Below are 21,333 nucleotides of genomic sequence, written 5' to 3' on the forward strand. Positions count from 1 at the left end.
TATTGAATTTGTAGAATATAGCTAAAGCTATGAGACTTAAATGCATATATAGACAATCCTCAATTTATGATAATGGTGTGAAAGTGATATGCATTCAGTAGAAACTGTACTTTAAATATCCATATAACCATTTTCAGTATAGTATTCAATAAACTATGAGACATTCATCACTTTATTATAAAAATAGACTTTATGATAAATGATTTTGCCCAATGGTAGGCTCCTATAAATGTTCTGAGCACTTTTAAGTTACGCTAGGCTAAACTATGATGTTCAGTAAGTTAGTTGCATTAAATACATTTTCAAGTTATGATTTCTTTTTTCTTTTTTTTTGAGACAGAGTCTCACTTTATCAATCTCAGTAGAGTGTGGTGGTGTCATAGCTCACAGCAATCTGAAACTCTTTGATTCAAGTGATTCTCTTGCCTCAGCCTCCCAAGTAGCTTGGATTAAAGTGGCCCACCACAATGCCCAGCTATTTTTAGAGACAAGGTCTCACTCTGGCTCAGGCTGGTCTCCAACCTGTGAGCTCAAGCAATCTACCCACCTTTGCCTCCCAAGTGCTAGGATTACAGGTGTGAGCCACCCTGCCTGGCTCAAGTTATATTTTTAAACTTACAGTGGACTTACAGGAACATAACCCCATTATGAGTCAAGGGAAAGAACCCCATCATGAGTCATTAGGAAAGAAGAGAAGCTAGTTAACAGATATTTAAATATCTGTCTCAAAAAAGTATAAAGATAATAGAAAATTTAACATAAAAAGCAGAAATTAATAGAAACAAAAAGGATCAATAATGCCAAATGATTACTCTTTAAAAAGATTTTTTAAAGTAACAAACTCTGGGCAAAATTGATACAGAGAGAAATTACAAGAAAAGGCAAACAAAAATTAAATTATTAGCATAATTAAAAATGTTATGCTAATAAATGTGAAAAGTGAGATAAAATGGACAAACAGAACTTACCAAAACTGACACAATAAAGAAAATTTACATATTCATATAACCTTTAAAGAAGCCTGAATACATAGTAATAAACCTTCTACAAAGAAAATTAAGGGCCAGATGCTTCACTAACAAATTCTACCTAATGATTAAGAAAAATATAATACCAATCTTAAACAAACTCTTCTAGGATTTAGAAGAAAGAAAAAAGTATTCTCAACTCATTTTATGAGTTCAGCATAACCTTATTAAAAAAGCCTGACAAAAATACTAAGAGACAAGAAATATAGAAGTCAATTTCTCTCATTCATTCTCTCAGTTTTCTCTCATTCATATAGAAGCAAACTCTTAAACAAAATATTAGCAAAGAGGATAAGGAAATAAAAACAAAATACATAAGAAAAGCAAGTTGGGTTTATTCTGCAAATGTAAGTTTAATTTAATCTTCAAATTTTAAGTGTTAAGTAGTTATGCTAGGTATCTTGGGCACTTAGTTTTCCTAACTCTTTGTTTCCTTAAAATGGGACTAAAATGGTCTCTTACATTATAAGAAATCTACATTTTACATGAAGTGGTACATTTTTTAATTTTAAGCACACTGTGAAAAGTTGAACATGTGTATTTTTTATCACTAGAGCAAACCACTAAAAATACAAAGTGAAGAAGTATATCTAAAAAGTAAATAGAAGAATTAACATGTAATTGTAAAAAATATCCTATCAATCCAAAGGAAGGCAAGAAAGGAGAAGTAGTAGAATAGAAAACAGACTATTCAAAAAGAAAACAAACACTAAAATGTTATATCCAAATTGATATATAATAGTATTACATTAAATATAAATGAACTAAATGCTCCAATTAAATAACAAAGATTGCCAAATAGATAAAAGAGCTGTTTACAAGTCATGTTTTTATTTTTTATTTTTTTTTTGCAGTTTTTGGCTGGGGCTGGGTTTGAACCTGTCACCTCCAGCATTTGGGGCTAGTGCCCCACTCCTTTGAGCCAAAGGTGTCACCCTTATTTTTTTAATTCTTTATTAAATCATAACTGTGTACATTAATGTATTTGTGGGATACAATGTGCTGATTTGATATCCAGTATAAAATGCTTACATCTAACTGATTAACATAACCGTCTAATTGCTTATTTGTTGTGGCAAAAACATTCACACTCTAATCTTAATAGTATAGAAATGTATCATTGCATTATGCACATTAGGTTGGATCCCCCCCCCCAAAAAAAACCCTCCCTCCTTCTACTCTTCCCCTCCCCATCCCTTTCTCCTCTTCCCTCCTTCTTTCTGGACTATAGTTATATTTTACCATTTCTATGAATGTGTAGGTAATATACTGATTTAATAGTAGTATTGAATACGCTGGATACTTTTTTTTCCATTCTTGAGAAACTTTACTAAGAAGAATATGTTCCAGCTCCATCCAGGTAAACATAAAAGATGTGAAGTCTCCATCTTTTTTATGGCTGCACAGTATCCCATGGTGTACATGTACCATAATTTGTTAATCCATTCAGGGGTTGATGGGCACTTGGGTTGCTTCCACAACTTGACAATTATGACTTGGGCTGAAATAAACACTCTGGTGCTAATGTCTTTGTTGTAAAATGATTTTGGATCATCTGGGTAAATACCTAGTAGGGTGAGGGCAGGATAAAACGGTAGGTCCACTTTTAGTTCCTGGAGTATTCTCCAAACTTCTTTCCAAAAAGGCATATTAGCTTGCATTCTCACCAGCAGTGTAGAAGTGTTCCCTTCTCTCCACATCCATGCCAGCATCCATTGTTTTGGGATTTTGTGATGTGGGCTAATCTTACTGGAGTTAGGGGATATCTCAAAGTGGTTTTGATTTGCATTTGTCTGATGATTAAAGATGGTGAGCACTTTTTCATGTGTTTGTAAGCCATGCACCTGTCTTCTTCAGAGAAGTTTCTGTTCAAGTATCTTGCCCACATAGAAATGGAGTTACTTGTTTTTTTCTTAATGATTAGTTTGAGGTCTCTATGGATTCTACTTATCAGACCTTTGTCAGAAGCATAACCTGTGAATATCTTTTCCCATTCTGAACACTGTCTGTTGCTTTATTTACTGTTCTCTTGGCTGTGCAGAATCTGGGAATTTATCTAACAAAGGACATCAAAGATCTCTATAAAGAGAATTATGAAACTCTGAGAAAAGAAACAGCTGAAGATGTTAACAAATGGAAGAACATACCATACTCATGTTTGGGAAGAATCAACACTATTAAAATGTCTATTCTACCCAAAGCAATCTACAGATTTAATATAGTCCCTATTAAGGCACCATCATCATACTTTTTAAAAAGCTTGAAAAGATAGTGCTTCACTTTATATGGAATAAAGAAAAACCTCAAATAGCAAATGCACTACTCATAAATAAAAACAGATCAGGAGGTATCACATTACCAGACCTTAAGCTATACTATAAATCTATAGTGATCAAAACAGCCTGGTACTGGCACAAATATAGAGAGGTAGATGTATGGAACAGAATAGAGAACCAAAACATGAACCTAGACACTTATAGTCATTTGATCTTTGACAAACCTATCAAAAACATTCAATGGGGGAATGTGGGTGAACTGGCTGGCAATCTGTAGAAGAATGAAACTGGACCCCCATCTCTCACAATTAACAAAGATTGATTCTCACTAGATAAAAGATTTAAACTTAAGATGTGAAACTTTAAAAATATTAGAAGATAATGAAGGGAAAACACTTGAACAAATTGGCCTTGGAGAATTTTTTATAAGGAAGACCCCCCCCTAGGTAATTGAAGCAACACCAAAATTATATTACTGGGTTCTGATCAAACTATAAGCCATATTCTTAAATATAAAAACACAGATAACTAGAAATAAAGTGTTGAGAAAAATATGCAAACATAAGTACAGGATAACCAAGTGGCTATCTGCATATCAGATAAAATATATTTCAAAGAGTACTACTAGAAATAGAGGGACATTTCATAATGATAAAACAGTAAATGCATCAGGAAGACATAACAATCAAAAAGGTTTATGATCCTAATAACAAAGCCTCAAAATATATGAAGGCAAAATTGACAGACTAAAAGAAGAAATAAATAAGGCCATAATCATAATAATATAATCATAATAATATCATCTCTCTTCAATTAATAAGTAAGATAGAAAATCTGAACATTATCAATCACCTTGATCTGCTAATTAGTACTTATAGAATACTAAACCTAATGACCACAGAAAATATGTATATTCTTTCCAAGTGTACATAGCATGTTCAATAAGATAGTCCATAGAACAACTCTTGAAATAATGTTCAAAACATTGAAATTTTACACAATATGTTCTTTACTATAAATCATTAATGATATCTAGAAAAAAGTAAACCTTGTCAAATCAAACATACACTTGTAAATAAATAACAAGTAAATGTTGGCAAATCAAACACACACTTGTAAATAACCCAAAGATGAAAGAAAAATATCACAAGAAATATTAGAAAACATTTTAAATCATATGAAAATAAAAACATAACACATTAAAGTTTGTGAGATACAAATAAAGCAATGTCTAGAGGAAATTTACAGCAAAAGAAAATATGTATGAAATTAATGACACAAGGTTCTACCTTAATAAACTAGAAAATACAGAGTAAAATACATCCTAAGTAAACAAGAAGGAAATAATAGAAATAATTACAGAAATCAGTGAAACACCAGACAAGGGACAGGGAAAATTAAGAAAGCTAAAAGTTAGTTGCTTGAAAAGATCAACAAAATCAACTAATCCCAAGTTAGGCTAATCAAAAATAAAATAGTAAGAATACAAAAATATCTACATTAGAAAAATTCTAGGAAGATGGCTGACTGGTAGCAACCCTCAGCAGAGGCTCCTGACCAGGAGAAAAACCGGATGAAATCAGACTCTATGAAGCCAAAGGTAGGGAGCTAAGCAAGAAAGAAGTTAGTCAAGCTGTAACTCCAAGAAAAGCATTCAAGAAAACAAATTATAGGTACAAAGCCTATCAACTAGAGGACATAGATCCCTCCCCCAAGCAGGAGGTCCGCCATGGGCTATCTGTGAGCAAGCAGGGAACAAAAAACCTCTCATTTTACCTCACTGGAGAAGCCGCTAAATACCAGGTCTCTTTCTTCAAGGAGGTCCCACTTATGAACTTAGACACCACCCTGACAAGCATAAAATTGAATAGATATTTTCCCCCACAAGTCCAAACTCCTAGTTCACCCTTCCCCCCTTGCATGGTGGTCTGAAGTTCTGCCCCTTGCCGAATACAGAGTATTTGGTCTTTTCCTGAGAGATCTGGACATAGGCTGAACCACCAACCATCAGGATGGAATCTGTGACTAACAGGAAAGAAAGAGGGTGTGGGAAGAAAGGGACACCCAGCAGAAAGAGGAGCAGTCCCCTGAATATGACTATGCCTGGCCAGTGGTGGTGTTGACCCTCAGTTCAGGCTGTGTCTGATGGGATGGGGTACAGATCCCCCAGCTCTGACAGCATCCACAGCAAGAGAGTGGTTGCTCCTTGTGGATTGAGTTTGGCAGGCAGGGCTGGTCCCCAGCCCTTACTGGGCCTGTGAGCAGAGGCTTGCCAGGCATGGACTGAACCTGAGGGTAAGGGTTTGGTCCCCTGACTCCAACAGAACCCTCGAGCAGAGGCTTGCTGGGTGTGGACCAAGACCTGAGGGCAAGAGGTGGTCCCCTGTCTCCAGCTGGGCCATGAGCAGAGGCTTACAGGGTGAAGACTGAGACTTGTGGGCAGGGTGTGGTGCACTGACTCCAACTGATCTGGTAAACAGAGGTTTGCTGGGTGTGGACTGAGACCAGTGGGTGCAGACGTGGCCACTGGCTCCAAATGGGCCTGTGAGCAGAGAAGCAGACAACAGTGTGGACTGAGTCTGGCAGGCAGGGGCATGGATCCCTGGCTCCAATTGTGCAGTTGGAGACCCTTGAATCCCTTTCTGTTGGGCAGGGTTTGCATTGCCTGAGACAATTTAATTGGAACTCATGTCTGGGAACGTCCGCCCAGGGACATTCTGTGGTTGACCTTCAAAATTCTGTAGTGGAAAAGAACTGAAGAGTGGGGGCTGGGTGCCACAGGTGTTTGTATCTCTTCACAGCTAAGATTTAAACCTAATACCATGGCTTATTAGGATAGGGTAAAGGTTGGCTGATATCAAAACAGAGCTAGCTGGCCATATCTCACCAAGGAGGTCCTCAGAGTTCCCAGCCAAAACTCTGAAATGGGCCTTTGTAGGGTTGTCGGAGATAAGACACAATTACAAAGCCTAGTGCTTTGGTAAGAGGCTATCTCAACTACCTGGGAACTCCAATTCAATCTCACCCTACCAGCTCTAATAACCAAATGGTGGAAAATAAACATGGTGCAGACCCAACAGAAGAACTCTGGCAACATGAATAACCAGAGTAGATCAACTCCCCCAAGAAATAACAAAGGGGATACAACTGAAGATGCCATGCATGGACAAATGGCTGCAATGTCAGAAATCGAATTCAGAATATGGATGGCAAATAAGATAAATAGAATGGAAGAAAAGATAGAAATTGAATTCCAAAGAGTAGTTCTAAAGTTGTCTCAAGAAATTAATGAATTCAAAGACAAAGTCACCAAAGATAAAGACATAATGAGAAAAGAGATAGCAGAGATCAAGGAAAAGAAAAAGTTAGTTGCGGAGCTCCAAAATACAGGAGAATCCCTCAGTAATAGAATTGACCAGGCAGAAGAAAGGATCTCTGAAACTGAAGACAAAGCTTTTGAATGTTCTCAAATGCTCAGAGGCAGACAAATGGAGCGCAAAAACTGATGATTCCCTGAAAGAGTTGTGGGATCACTCCAAAAGATTAAACATTTGTCTTACAGGAATTCCCGAAGGAGAAGAGGATGGTCCTAAAGGTACAGATGCTCTAATCCAAGAGATCTTGGGGGAGGATTTCCCAAGCATTGCAAGAGATACAGCACTTCAGATAGTAGATAGTTTCAAACCCCAGCAATACTCAATCCAAACAAAGCATCTCCTAGACACATTGTGATTATCTGCGCCAATTAAGATGAAGGAGAAAATTCTGCAAGCAGCCAGATGTAAGAAAAACATCACCTACAAAGGGAGAAATATCAGAATGACTGCAGATCTCTCAGCCTAAACATTTCAAGCCAGAAGAGGATAGTCATTGACTTTCAATCTCCTAAAACAAAACAACTTTCAGCCTAGGATCCTGTATCCAGCTAACCTGAGTTTCATTTGTGATAGAGAAATCACTTTAATGACATAGACATGCTGAAGAAATTTACCATAACTAAACCAATTCTTCAGGATATTCTCAGACCTATCCTCCACAATGATCAGTGCAATGCTCTTTCTCCAAAGTAAACTCACTCAGAAATCTTTGAACAAAACCCAACTTCCATAGTGGTGAAAGGATTAGAAATGTCCACTGGATATCCAAAAATCGTGACACCCAAAACACAACCAGGCTTATCAACTCTCTCAATTAATGTGAATGGTTTATAAATTGTCCTTAAAGAGGCACAGACTGGCTGACTGAATACATAAACTCAGACCAGATATCTGCTATATAGAAGCATCTCACCTTACCTTAAAGGATAAAAATAGACTCAGGGTAAAGGGATGGACTTGTATCTTAAAGGTAAATGGAAACCAGAAAAAAGCATGGGCTGCAATTTTAGTAGCAGATAAAATTGGCTTTAAACCAACAAAGATAAATAAGGAAAGTCACTACATATTTGTCAAGGGAAATACCCAACATGAAGAGATTTCAATAATCAACATTTATGTACTCTACCAGAATGCTCCTCAATTCATAAAGCAGACCCTAAAGGATATGAACAACTTGATATCTTCCTGTACTATAATAGTTGGAGATTTTAACACCCCTTTAACAGTTTTGGATAGATCCTCCAAGAAGAAACTAAACTTAAACCTGACCCTAGAACAAATGGACCTTACAGACCTCTAACAGAACATTTCATCCTAATAAAAATGAATATACATTCTTCTCATCAGCCCACGGGTCATCCTCCAAAATAGATTGCTAAGAGGATTTAGCTGTAGGATAGATTCCTAAAGTGAAATCTCAAACTCCTGACCCGAAGTGATCCTGCCACACTGGCTTCTCAGAGTGCATTTCTGTGTGAAGTTTTAATGAGTTTGCCAAGTTCTGTGAACAGTCTGTTGGGATAACGGATTTCAACGGTATTGAACTGTGTTGAATTTATAGATCAGTTTGGAAAGAACTGACATTTTAATGATTCATGAATCACTCCATTTATTTAATTTCTCTCAGCAGTGTTTCATAGTTTTGTGTGGGCATCTTACACTTTTTTTTAAGTTAATTTCTAATTATAATTTTGATATTGTCAGTGAATTTATTTTTCATTTAGTTTCCCAATTTCTTTTTTGCTGGCATGATAGTATATAATTTTTTTTCCAAAATATCAAAATAATTTTTTTTTTTCCAAAATGAGGTCTCTAGCCTAGAGTGCAGTGGCCTGATCACAGTTCACTGCAGCTTCAAACTCCTGGGCTCAAGTAATCTTCCTGCCTCAGTTTCCTGATTGACTAGGATTACAGGTGGGAGCCACAGTGCCTACCTAATTTTAATTTTTTTAATTTTTTTTTTTTTTTTTTTTTTTTGGCTCTAGCCAGTCTTGAAGCCCTGGCCTCAAGCCATCATCTTGCCTTAGTCTTCAAAAGTGCTGGGATTACGGGTATGAGCCACCATGCCTTGCCCTCAAAATTTATTTTTATATATTGACTTTATATCCTGCTACCTTGCTAAATTCTTCACTTGTTACTTCTAGCAGTGGTTTTGTAGATGTTTTTGGATTTTCTATGTGAATAATCAAGTCATCCACAAATAGAGACAGTTTACTTTTTCCTTAATCATTTTATTTCTTTCCCTTTAGGCAACTGGTCCTCAAAGGCTACTGAAAAGTCAAACAATACCTATGATTATAGAGGTATCTTTTAAATGATGTAGCTTAAGATCTAATCCATTGATATGTCTCAACTTACCTATAGATTGTTTCATTTCCTAATTAAGAAAATCACATTCCTAATTAGGATGATTTGTAATTCAATCTGTTCACCTATACAAGATGATATACCAGGTCGCCATAAAGTTCATGTGCAAAATTGCCACCCTTACAATCTTAATTCTAATCTCATGTAGCCACCTTTACAATCTTAATGCTAACCTCATATGTCCAATTCCCTGAAACAAATATACATGAATTATATCTTTTACTTAAGAATCTCAGATCTTTACAAGATGTTTCACAGGTGACTAAATTTATAGACTCTAATTATGGATCAGCTTTATTCAATTCACTAAATCTATTAATGATTTTATTTTATCTCTGCATCTCATTTAAACAATCTATACTACCTCCTAATATTACTCATCCACTTACCCCCCAAAAAAAGTCAGTTGAAATAAAAAGGTTGACTTTATGTGAGAATAAACACTAGGCTGAGAGGCCAACAAAATCACTGACAAACTCTTAGCTATATATTGATTCTACTGATTAATAAATATTAAGTTGTTAATGAGATACTAATTAATGCTAGCAGTAATGTGTCAATATCCAAAGACAGATAGGGAAAGGGAAAATGTGAACAATAGCACAGGTGGGTTTTATGGACCAAGGCTACATATGGTACTTATCACTTCTACCCTATTTCTGTTGGCCAAACCTTGTCACAAGCCCCACTGATGTGCAAGGAAATCAGGAAATGTATCTATCCCCCAGCCCTAACTCTGAAAAGGCAAAGGGAATATGTGTTTTGGGTGGAGACCCAGCCATCTTATCACACTACATTGCCACAGTACAGGACTATCAAAATTTTAATTCACAAAAGATGGATGACAAATTTACAATGAAGGTTTACCAAACTAATCTGCAATGAAAGAAAAAAAAGAACATTTTTCATTGTGCAATAGTTAATTGCTTACAGATGAAACAACAAAATTAAATATTTAAATTAGCCCCCTCTAGAATAGTGAAAGGACAAAAACTGCATTTCAGAAATGAAATACCACTCTGGGAAAGCTTTCTGTTTTTACAGGCATTCCTTTCTAAACTCTGTCAGGCAACATTTTTATAGACCGTCTTTCCTCACACACAGTCAGCTCATGATGTACAGAACTCTGAGGCTGGGAAACACTGCAATAAACCTTCCCTTAGGCCAGTATAGAAGAAGGCACAGCAAAAATTGCCTATTTCTTATAGGGCAAAAAGAAAAACGGGCTTACATTCTTTACTTTTCAACTTCCTGCAAAAAACCCTCATTTTTTGATAATGTAATATCTAATAACATCTAAACAAAAAATTTCAAAGAAGTCTATAGTTTGCAAAATTCTACATCTGCTCCTGAAAAAGTACTAATTTCATCTTACTTCACATAGCAGATGAGGAAATAAAATACACTAAGATGTATCATCATACTTGCTCAATAATCCTTAAGACTTTGTGACCATGAAAGCTAATTAGCAATTGAGATGAAAACATAAATTATTTTGATCTAATGAATTTGAATCAAAATATGAAAAGCTATGAAACCTTCAAATACTATACTAGAGCTATGCCTTCTTTAGAAAATAAAATAAAAAACCTTAATGTCCTAACTGATATCACTCAAATTACTCCTAAAGTTTGGTTGGTTTTCAAAAACAAATGATGGATTGTACACAGTTACCATTCAAAAAAAAAAAAAATGATGGAAATGCCAATTTCCCTGTGGTGCCTTCTTTGACATCTGCAGGCAGGCTTGCTTTTACCTTCCAAATCCCCTTATCAGACTAGATTAGTGTTTTTAACCTTTTTTATCTCATCACACACTTGAACCTATAGTTAAACTTCCTCAGAACACTTAAATTACGTTGATCAAAAAGAGAGTTAAAAAAAGAATATACTTACTGGGCTTTGAACTATTTTCTTAAAAAATTTAATTAATTATCTTTAAAGATTTTCTTGGCACACCTAAGATCCTCGCACAGCACACCAATGCACTGTGCAGTAATATTGGTTGAAAACACTGGACTAGATGATGACCCCTTGCTACACTTCTTTTTATCATATTTTTGTGAACTCTCTTAGGGTAGTGATCATATGCATTTACATTAGGTCCTTCAGTGCCAATCAGAGTGCCTAGCCAAGAGTAGGTACTTAATATATATCAACCCACTGAATGAATGAATGGTTAATTAAAAGCTTTTTACTCAGCTGATTAACTGATTTTAATTAATGGTATTCATTAAATCACAAAATGGAGGCAGCAAATGGTTACAGGGAGTTAAAGAAAAAGGGGGATCTAGAAGGGGAATGAAAAGGGCTACTTCCTGTATGTGACCTTAGACCGAGAAGTTATTTTGCACTCTTGTGCCTCAGCTTCTTCATTTATTAAGAAGCTGAATAAGGGGGCCGTACCTGTGGCTCAAAGGAGTAAGGCACTGACCCCATATGCCGGAGGTGGCAGGTTCAAACCCAGCCCCAGCCAGAAACTACAAAAAAAAAAAAAGAAGAAGAAGAAGCTGAACAAGATTATCTCTCTTATCATTTCCATTTCTAAAACTGTATTTTTAAATGATCATCAGCCTATATTCACATAGACTAAACATCTCTTAACCAACCTGCACTGAACTACCTCACCAGATTAATCAAAACTTTCTACCCCGTCTGAAAAATATACAGTCTGAACAAAGGTTATCAAATTGAGTGGCCCTCAGAATTACCTGAAGTGTTTGTTAAAACAGAGATTGCTGCCCTCCTTCCAGGTTTCCCAGAGTTTCCCACTCAGTAGATCAGGATTGAAACTCCTGAATTTTATAATTCTAACAAATTCCAACTGACAGTGGTCCAGAGATCACTTTTAAAAATCATTGTTGCATTGTAAGTAGGCACTGACCTCCCTCCCTACCACTGAGTTGTCTGATTCCAAAGGTCAGGTTCCAAACCTGTATACTCTAGTTGAAACTGTTTATTGCAGTCATGTTAGTTAACTATATATCATGTAAATGTACAGAGGGATTAATTTTCAGATTAGCTGTTGAGTTAACATGAGAATTCTATAAAATATTGGGATGTTTTCATAAAAATCTTGGATTTCATACTCAGATTCCCTCCCAAGGAGGGAATTTCTCAGTTCCACTATACATAAAGTTAGTAGATGATGAATTACTGGTGTTTAACCCATCGTGGGCACAAATGGACATAAGAAAATTTGGGGTTCAATTATCTTGGTTGTGGTATCATGGTGATCTTTTCTTAGGTATATATGTATATATATACATATATATATAAACTTATCAAATGTGGTATTGTGGTGATATTGTCTAAGGTGCATATATGTAAAAACTTACCAAATGATATGCTAATTTATTATGTTAATTTATCCAGTTTATTATATGTCAATTATACCTCAATAAAGTATACAAAGAACATACACACATAACAAACAGAACTGCTAAGATTAAAAAGACTAACAAAAAAATTGGCAAGGATATGGAGCACCTATAACTTACACATTGTTGGTGGGAATGCAGAATAATACAAACACTTTGGGAAAAGGTTTGCCAATTCCTTACAAAATTAAACATACATCAGCCCTAATATGAAGTACTGTAATTCTATTCCTAATGATTACCCACAATAAATAAATAAAAAGAGGTTTGGTTCAAGAAAGTTTATAATATCTTTATTCATAATAGCTAAAAACTTCAAACATCTAAGGAGCTCATGAGCAGGATAGATAAAATACAGCATCTATTATAAATAATGGAATACTACTCAGTGAAAAAAAGAAACAAAATACTTCTGTCCTCAACAACATGGATGAACCCCCAAAATATTATCTTAAGTGAAAGAAGATTTACACCAGTGTGCAACTGTATGATTCCATTTACACGAAAAAGCAAAACTAATCTGTAATATAAAAAATCAAAACATAGGTTGCCTCTTGGGGTTGGCAGAACTACAAAGGCATATAAAGAAATTTTCTGGAGTGAAGATAACTGTATCTTAAAAGTGTTTATTTGGCTTACACAGAGACAAATCAAAACTTATAGAATGAAGGGTACCCTTATGCGTTGTGCATTTCAATGTAAAATTTACCTAAAAATTTAAAAAAGTGTAAATAAATACTGAACTCTAGCTGATGTATATGCATACTCAAGTGTTTGGGGAATAAAAATCTACTAATGTCTGTTACTTCAAAACACAACAAAAGAAGGATTGATAGATGAATGGATATGAAAACACCATGTATAAATTATTAATAAAATCTAGGTGGTGGGTACATGGGTTTTCAGCATATAATTATTTCAATTCTTCTATATGGTTTGAAAAATTTCATAAGATGATGGGGAAAAATTAGTAAATAAACATGCCAAAAATAAAGAAATTCCTTTTATAAGATAATAGTTACTACATGACTTCATATTTTGCTTATTTATATTTAGGTGTTTACAGTCATACATAAATGAAGTATACATATTGTATGCATATATTTATGTATCTTGTCTATTCAACTGTTCCCTTTTAATCAGAACCTTCTAATTCACTTAAAAAATAATCAAGTCTCTCCTATCCCCAAACAAGAAGAAACAAACAAAAGAGAAACTCTCTCAAAATCTCATCCCCCTTCAGCTACAACTAGGCCAATTTTATTCTCTTTCAAAGCCATATTTCTCAAAGAGGGAAATACACTTTTCGTACATCTGCCTTCTCCATTCTGGTTTGTAACTGTATACCTTTGTCACAGACAGTAATTTTACTGAAAGCCCCTTTCTTTATTCTTGCCAGCTATTCTCTTGAGAAAGGAAATTCATTTATTCTACAAACAATTATTTAGCACCTCCAAGATGCAAGCCTAGACTATCTGCATTGCATAGGCTTAAATATATATAGCCAATGGTAACATTATTATTGAAAAACTTCATTTTACCTGAACTTTTCACATCAAACCTTTACACATTAGCAGCATTATTTGGCTATTTTTAAATGTTAAACTTAGTTTTTCATTTACTTTTGAGTTCCACTAAACAATGAGGTAACATGAAGAATAATTCAATTCAATTATAAGGAAGAAAGCGCAGAATGACTTAATCACAAATTAGGCAAACACTCCTGAAAATCCAAAGTAATTACTACAAAATCTAGGTTCAAGGTGGCGCCTGTGGCTCAAAGGAGTAGGGCACTGGCCCTATATGCCAGAGGTGGCGGGTTTGGACCTGGCCCCAGCAAAAAACTGCAAAATCTAGATTCAAAATTCAAATCTTTTTGGATCTCAAAACTTTGAAAATCTAAGGACCCTGTGGTAGGCAGCCTCTGACGGGTAGGGCCACTCAAAATCCCCACCTCTTGGTATTCACAACCTTGTTTAACCTCCCTTCGACTGCTCACTAGACCTAGAAACTTGCTTCTAATGAACAGAAATGGCCAAGGTGAGGGGCTATCTCTTCTGTATTTTACAAAAGATCATGACTTCCATCTTCTGTTCTGTTCTGTACTGTTCTGTTGCCCTCTTACTTGTTCTTCTTGCTGAAGCAAGTTACCATGTGTGAGATGCTCTATGAACAGGTCTGTGTGGCAAGGAAGCAAAGGAGGCCTCCAGCCAATAAATAGCTCAAGAGAAACTGAGGCCTCAGTCCAAGAACCCTTAAGAATCTAAATCATGCCAACAACCACATGTGCTAGGAAGTGAATCTTCCCCAGTCCAACCCTGAAATGACTGCAGCCTTGTGAGGGGCAGAGGACCCAGCTAAGTGTAACCTGGATTCCTGACCCACAGAAACTATAAGATAATAAACATATTGTTTTAAGCTGCTACATTTTAGCATAATTAGTTATATAGCAACAGATAACTAACATGGATCTACAAATTCTGGTACACATTTTAGGGAATTAGAAGACCTCTTTAAAGTCCTCAAATAGAACAGTGAGGGGTCCAGGGATTCCACATTAAGAAACTTGCTAATATAATAAACCCCAATATTTACAAAAGGCTTACAGGAAATCAATTTAACTCTACTATGTAGTGTACCAAATGTTAGAATACTTTCCTTCCATAAAGTATTATTATGAAAATTAAACTACTTCAAATATATTGATATCTTAGTATTATTAGTGTTAGAAAAGGCAAAATTAAGCCAAGTTATACTAAAATGTTTTTTTGAATAATATACCATAGGTACAAAGTAAGTGTTGAGGACAAAATAACTGAGACATTGTCCTCAACTTTAAGGAAACTACTATCAGGTTGGTGAGACAAATAAAAATACATATGCACACACACAGAATAGCTATCTTAACAGTAGTACAAATAGAGATTTTGTACATGGTATCCCTTCATGTATATAATAAAATGACTTTACTTAATTTAACTATAAAGTAATTAAAATGAATACCTGTACTGTTTTTCCAAGTCCCATGTCATCACCAAGAATGCAACCTCTTCCTTTGATGTAGTGTCCGTAAAGAAACTGGGCTCCTTCCCTTTGGTAGTCTCTCAAATACCTATTAATGGTATAAGGAATAGAATCTCCATCTTCAGATAATTTAAAAGCAACAGCAGATGATGGAAATTTTCGGTCTGGGAAATAAGGCTTTTCCAAATCTTCATCATCAAATATAAAATTCCTTGAGCAATCTTTGATAGACTTTACTTCTTGAAGTCTCGTAAGAGGTATTTTCCTCTCTTGAAAATCTGAATATAAGACAATTGCAAATGATTTGCCATTTTCATCCACTGTAATAGATTTTATGCTTGCTTCACAAAGTTTTCCGTGATCTGTAGAAGGGACAAGACATCTTTCTCCTGGATGCCATCTGTCTGCAATAATAAAGAAGAAAATACAGTTTCAAAATCTAACTCCCTTATCCAATAACAGGAGGAAAAAAAACGTGCTTCACACAATTTTCCAAATAGCTGAGACAAGATAAATTATGACACATTTTTCTAAAGTATACTATCAGATGTTCTCCTACAATAAATGGCATAAAGGGAACATAATTTATTTCCAGTGGTTCTTTAGTGGAGTCTCATAATCTCCACTAGTTTTAAAAAATATAAATGCTTGGACACCACCCCTGGTCATTCTGATTGGGTGAAGGATCATAGGAATCTGGTTTTATTATTTTGTTTGGTTATTATTGTGGAATTAAAAAGATAATGTATGCATAGCCAGGATTAAGAACCACTGATTTAAATATTCTTGCTAATGTTTTAGATATAGATAATTTATGATGTGGGAGAGTAATAGTGAATAGGATTTGATAAGGAAGCTAAAATCCTCTGGGCAGTAAAGCTTTTACAGTTTATCTATCTGTTTTTTTTATAATTATTCCATCTCCTTTCTCTGGAGACAGTTGTTTCTTCTCACTATTAATATTGCTGTTACTTAGCCATTGCTTTAACCAAGGGAACGTCCAGTTCTACTACAGAGTGATATCACAGCTTTATCACAGCTTTTTCTCTTCTAGGTTTTCAACACTTGAGTTTTTAAAAGATAAATTCTAAGATTTGTATCTGCTAAAATTCTGTTATTCTTTGAAGAGTCTGATCTATACAAACTTACTCTGTACTTAACAGTACAGCTATTTTATTGTCTATTCAGAAAATACAGCACTATGATGAAGAAGGGGGTCTCCAAAGAGTATACTATTGACATAATTTAAAGGTATCAAATAGAGAAAACTAAGCAAAAATAATTTTCCAAATGTATGGCAAGAATCCAAGAGCAACTAAATGGCTATAACTATTAAGAATACTAGGAATTATTTTTCTTACACATTTCCCACAAAAATAAGATGATTATTAATAGTTTTTCTTGATGAACTCAAGATAAGATTTTTTTACAACATTCATGATTACAATATGACATGTTTATATTGCCTTAAGCTCATTATATTTCTGATCAGTTGTTCCTCAAAAGTAAAGCCATTATTCCCATTAACCTTGGTGAGGTTGTTTACCATAACAATCATGCGTACATAGGGAAAAATTTGTTCTCCCATTCTAATCTTTGGATATAAACTGAGAACTGTTATACTGTTCTAAAAGACAGTAGTATTTTAATGTGAAACTAATACTTCAATCCACTATGCAAGTAAAATAACATATAGCTTCAATGGGCCCTATTTTCAGAATGGTACTATTTGACCTTAAAACTACACAGCAATTCTTAAAACACTCTGTTTCACATCATTTTTTCCCCTCCCACACAACTGTCTTCCCATTTTTTATTACTTATTTATTATTCAATATGTATGGTTTAAGCACAAATTATTCAGCAGGTATGATACCACGTGATGGATATAAAATGAAGAAAGCCAATGTCAAAAATGATGGTGACTTGTCTTCCTGCAACTCATTAACTGGCGTCCTCATCTCCAACTTTTCATCAAACCCTAATCCTCTTTTTATATTATTTCTTTCATATCAGAATGTCCCGGTTCTACTTCAAAAATCCATATCTTTCACCCATGCCATCATCTCTCTGAATTATAAGTTGACAAACTTCTTCTGTAAAGACTCAGATATTAGCTATTTGTTATTTTAGATTTTGCAGACCATACATTCTCTTGTCCTTGTAAAGTATAAGAAAACACGGACAATACATAAACAAATGTGCATGGATGTATTCTAATAAAACTTTATTTACAAAAAGAAGTGTCAGACTAAATTTGGCCCACAAGCAATAGTTTCTTGACATCTGCCCTAAAGCACGCCACTATCAGCTTTTTCCTAAAGTATTCCTACCCAGTCTCTCTGCTCCCAGTTCACCTTACTTTAATTAAGATGCCCTATTATTATCTATCTCAGCATCTTCTTACCTCTATATCACTTACAATATTTAATTATCATGTTGATTTGTTTTTGTCTTTCTCTTATACTAACAGAGTAATTTCCTTTAAGAAAAAGTCTTGTGTTGTTCAGAATTTGATCCCCAGGCCCAACACACAGCAGACAATCAATAAACATGTTCTGAATTTATTAATGAAAACAGATTCTTAATTTCATAGATCCTTGGTATGTAGTGAGAGAGACAGAAACTAAAAATTACACAAACATGTAATTATAATTAGTATGTTGGAAAAAGAGAACAGAACGCTATGAGAAGGAACTTTAGGAAACATAATCTAAAAAGACTAAGAAGAGTATTTCAGGTGGTACAACATGTGCAAAAAGCCTTAAGGGAATTACACAATTCACGGGAACCTTTTTGGTTCCCAAGTTTGGATAATTTCTAGAACTAAATGGATTCAGTTAAGTTTGGGCTAAGAATGAAATCTCTCAGCCACCAAACTCGAGAACGAATTGTTTAAATTGGGAGGATTTCCTGCTGGATTTCACAGGACAATGGAGGTAAGGCTCCTCATGATCTGGTCCCTCTTCCCTTCCAAACTGTCCTCCTTGCTATTGCTCAACTATGGAAAGCACAGTCTCACTTCAGGGCCCTCAGCTTTCTGTTCTTTCCATCAGTATTCTTTCCTTAAATACCAAAGTGACTGATTCCTTCATAAATTTAACTTAAGAATGAGCATCCCAGTCACCATAATGACCACTCAGCATTTATTTTTACCTGCTAGGCTACTATAGGGATTTAAATGTGTGGTCCATGAATTACAGCATCATCAATTTCTAGTGCTCAGGGTTCAGGCTTGTTACTTACCCTCTCTGAGCTTTAGCCTTCAATTCCTCATCTATTTAATGAGATGGATATATTCCTCAAAGTACAGCAAACAGATAAATCATCAGCATATTGCTGGGCACTGAACAATCACTTTTGTTATTTAACTATCATTAACGGAAGCCATAGATTTGGAGGCCATAATACATCACAGATGACTTGGGGCAGATAACCACTCTTTCTTTAAATCCTCTCTTGGTTACCCATTAAGAGTGGGCTATAAGGCCAGAACTCAATACATCATATAGTTCAATAAAAGTAAACAACTAAATATCTCATTCATCTACTTAACAACAAACTTGTACCACTCACTAACAACTATAGCATATAAGGGTTAAAGAATTAAAATATCTAAATTTACTGAGTGCTTACTATGGGCTAGACGCGGGGTCACATAAATGCTCTGCACATCCCATCTCATTTAATCACAAGAATCAGCATTAATTAACCCAGTTTTACATATGAAGAAACTGCCCAAAATTGCTCCCAAAGTAACTGTCCGAGCCAACACTAGATCCAAGGGCTGACTCCACAATAACGGTTCTCAACATTGAATGGCAAAGAATTGGTCCCAGCCCGGGAGAGGTTCACAATCTGCAGCTGTCATTCAGAGGAGCTACAGGGTAAAACCCCAAACCGAAGGTCGGTCCAGCGCTACGCAGTCAAGAAGGCGTCTGGGCAGAGAGGCGAACTGGGAGCTTATACCTTTGCTGGAGATTTCCGCACGGGACTTCTGGGCGGAGGAGGGATCCATCTGGCCAGGGGGAGGGGCCTGGCAGCCCGGCTGCTTTTAACACCCGGAAGGCAGCGAAGGACAGCTAGGAGGCTGGCAAGCGGGCCAGTCGCGGCCAACACCACTCCCTGCCGCCGTCCTCCGTTCATTGCTCCCTCGGAGCCGGAGGCCACGGGACGGGGCAGAAGGTAGCAAAGGTGGCGTCTGAGGGGACCCCAGGAGAAACTGAGGATGGAAGGGCAGGTGATGCCGAAGCAGCAGCAGAGCCGGGGGGCTCTGTGTGAGGCCGACAAGGCGGGGTTCACCTACGCGTCCCGAGCTTCGCAGCCCGGAGAAGACCGGAGGCGGGCACCACGAACCCTAAATCTCCCTCTCGTGTCTGGCCTCCCGCTTCTGCCCACCGCAACTTCCAACCATAACATGGAAAATCCCGCGAGAACAGGCTTCCGAACTGTCACCAGAATCTCACGAGAACAAAACTTTTTTTTTTTTTTTTTAACGTAGGCGGAGCAATCTTCCTGCCGGGGAGGTCGGAGCAAAGAAAGGTCCGCGATAGTTGCAAGTGTCGCGAGGTTTGACGTCGCTGGCGGGGCTGGCGCGCCTCTAGCTGCAGAGAGAGGCTGAGAGGGCTTGATAGGTTTGTACGTGGTCGATGTTTCCACTGCTGGTGAGGAGAGTGGCGGCCTTGCGAATATCATCGTTCCCCGGTCTTTGGCCTTCTGACTTAAATGTAGTGCTTGCTGCTTTTGTCAAGTTGCAGCCCGCCCTCCTGGAGTGCAGCCTCAGGACACCCACGGGAAGCCGAGTGAAATTTGTACATTTTCTTGGGTCATACACCGTATAGTAAATCATAAATATCTTCTTTAACTGCAAAACCAGCAAAATTAAGCATATGTAGAAGGTAAACGTAAAAATGCTGTTAACAAAGCATTTTTCTCTGTACCATCTGAAGTTACCAGTGGTTTTTATATGATGCATTATGGAGAAACTAAGCAAGCCATCTAGACGGTAACTGTAAGCATCTTCAGGGCAGCATAGCGCTCCCGAGTCTAAAAAATGGATGCTGCCTATCTAGTCCTTTTCCGGACATTAGAAATTAATCCAAAAATGATACCTACACATGTTTAAAACGTTTTTGTTAAAATGAAATCAACATTAAATTGATTTAGGTTAGCCTGAATTGGCTTGCATCCACTTCCTATTGCTGCTATTACCGATTACCACAAACTCAGTGGCTTAAGACAGAACACATGTATCTTACAGGTAACGTTAATTTATCTTACAGTTCTGTACGTCAGAAGTCTTACACAAGTCTCGGGCTAAAATCAAGGTTTTAGCAGGGCTGCATTTATTTCTGAAAACAGCCACCAGAGAATAATTTCCTCGCCTTTTCCAGCTTCTATGTCCATTCCGCAGCTTAGTGGAGAATAATTTCCTTGCCTTTTCCAGATTCTGTCTCCATTCTGCAGCTTGGTGGTTTTCCTTCATCTTCAAAGCCAGTGAAGTTGCATCTGGCTAACTTTGCCGTAGTCAAGTGTCTCTATTGCAGCTGAGAAAAATTCTTTCATTTTAAGGGCTTGCTTGAATAATCCAGTATATCTCGTTTCTAGGTCCACAGTCTTAAACACATCAGCAAAGTCCTTTTGCCATGTAAGGTAGCGTATTCACAGGTTCCAAGGATTAGGAAATGAACATATTTGGGGGCATCATTATTCTACCTACTATGGGGCCTTAATTAGGAAAACATTATGTCTATTTGCTATCCAAATAGATCTCAGTTTTTTGGCAGAATATTAAATATTAAAATAATATTAAATATTAATGTTAATTATATAATTAAATAAATAAATCTTTAAAATTATTAATGTTTAATTAAATTTTAGAA

The 21,333-nt window shown here is 36.2% G+C and overlaps 1 protein-coding gene across 1 annotated transcript in view; it reads right to left on the reverse strand.

Annotated features, from left to right (window-relative positions):
• The window catches only part of ERCC6L2 (ERCC excision repair 6 like 2), a 119,571-nt gene extending 99,725 nt beyond the window's left edge, over positions 1–19,846 (reverse strand). The window contains exons 1-2 of the mRNA XM_003782998.3: positions 19,421–19,846; positions 15,431–15,855 (exon numbers count right to left, since the gene is read on the reverse strand). Of these exons, the coding sequence (XP_003783046.2) occupies positions 15,431–15,855; positions 19,421–19,469 (474 nt within the window). The 5' untranslated portion in view covers positions 19,470–19,846. The remainder of the gene's footprint in view (positions 1–15,430; positions 15,856–19,420) is intronic.
• Between the last annotated feature and the right edge of the window lie 1,487 nt (positions 19,847–21,333).

Source organism: Otolemur garnettii, unplaced genomic scaffold (genome assembly GCF_000181295.1).
Source record: "Otolemur garnettii isolate 467f Iridium unplaced genomic scaffold, OtoGar3 scaffold00006, whole genome shotgun sequence".
Classification (NCBI taxonomy): domain Eukaryota; kingdom Metazoa; phylum Chordata; class Mammalia; order Primates; family Galagidae; genus Otolemur; species Otolemur garnettii.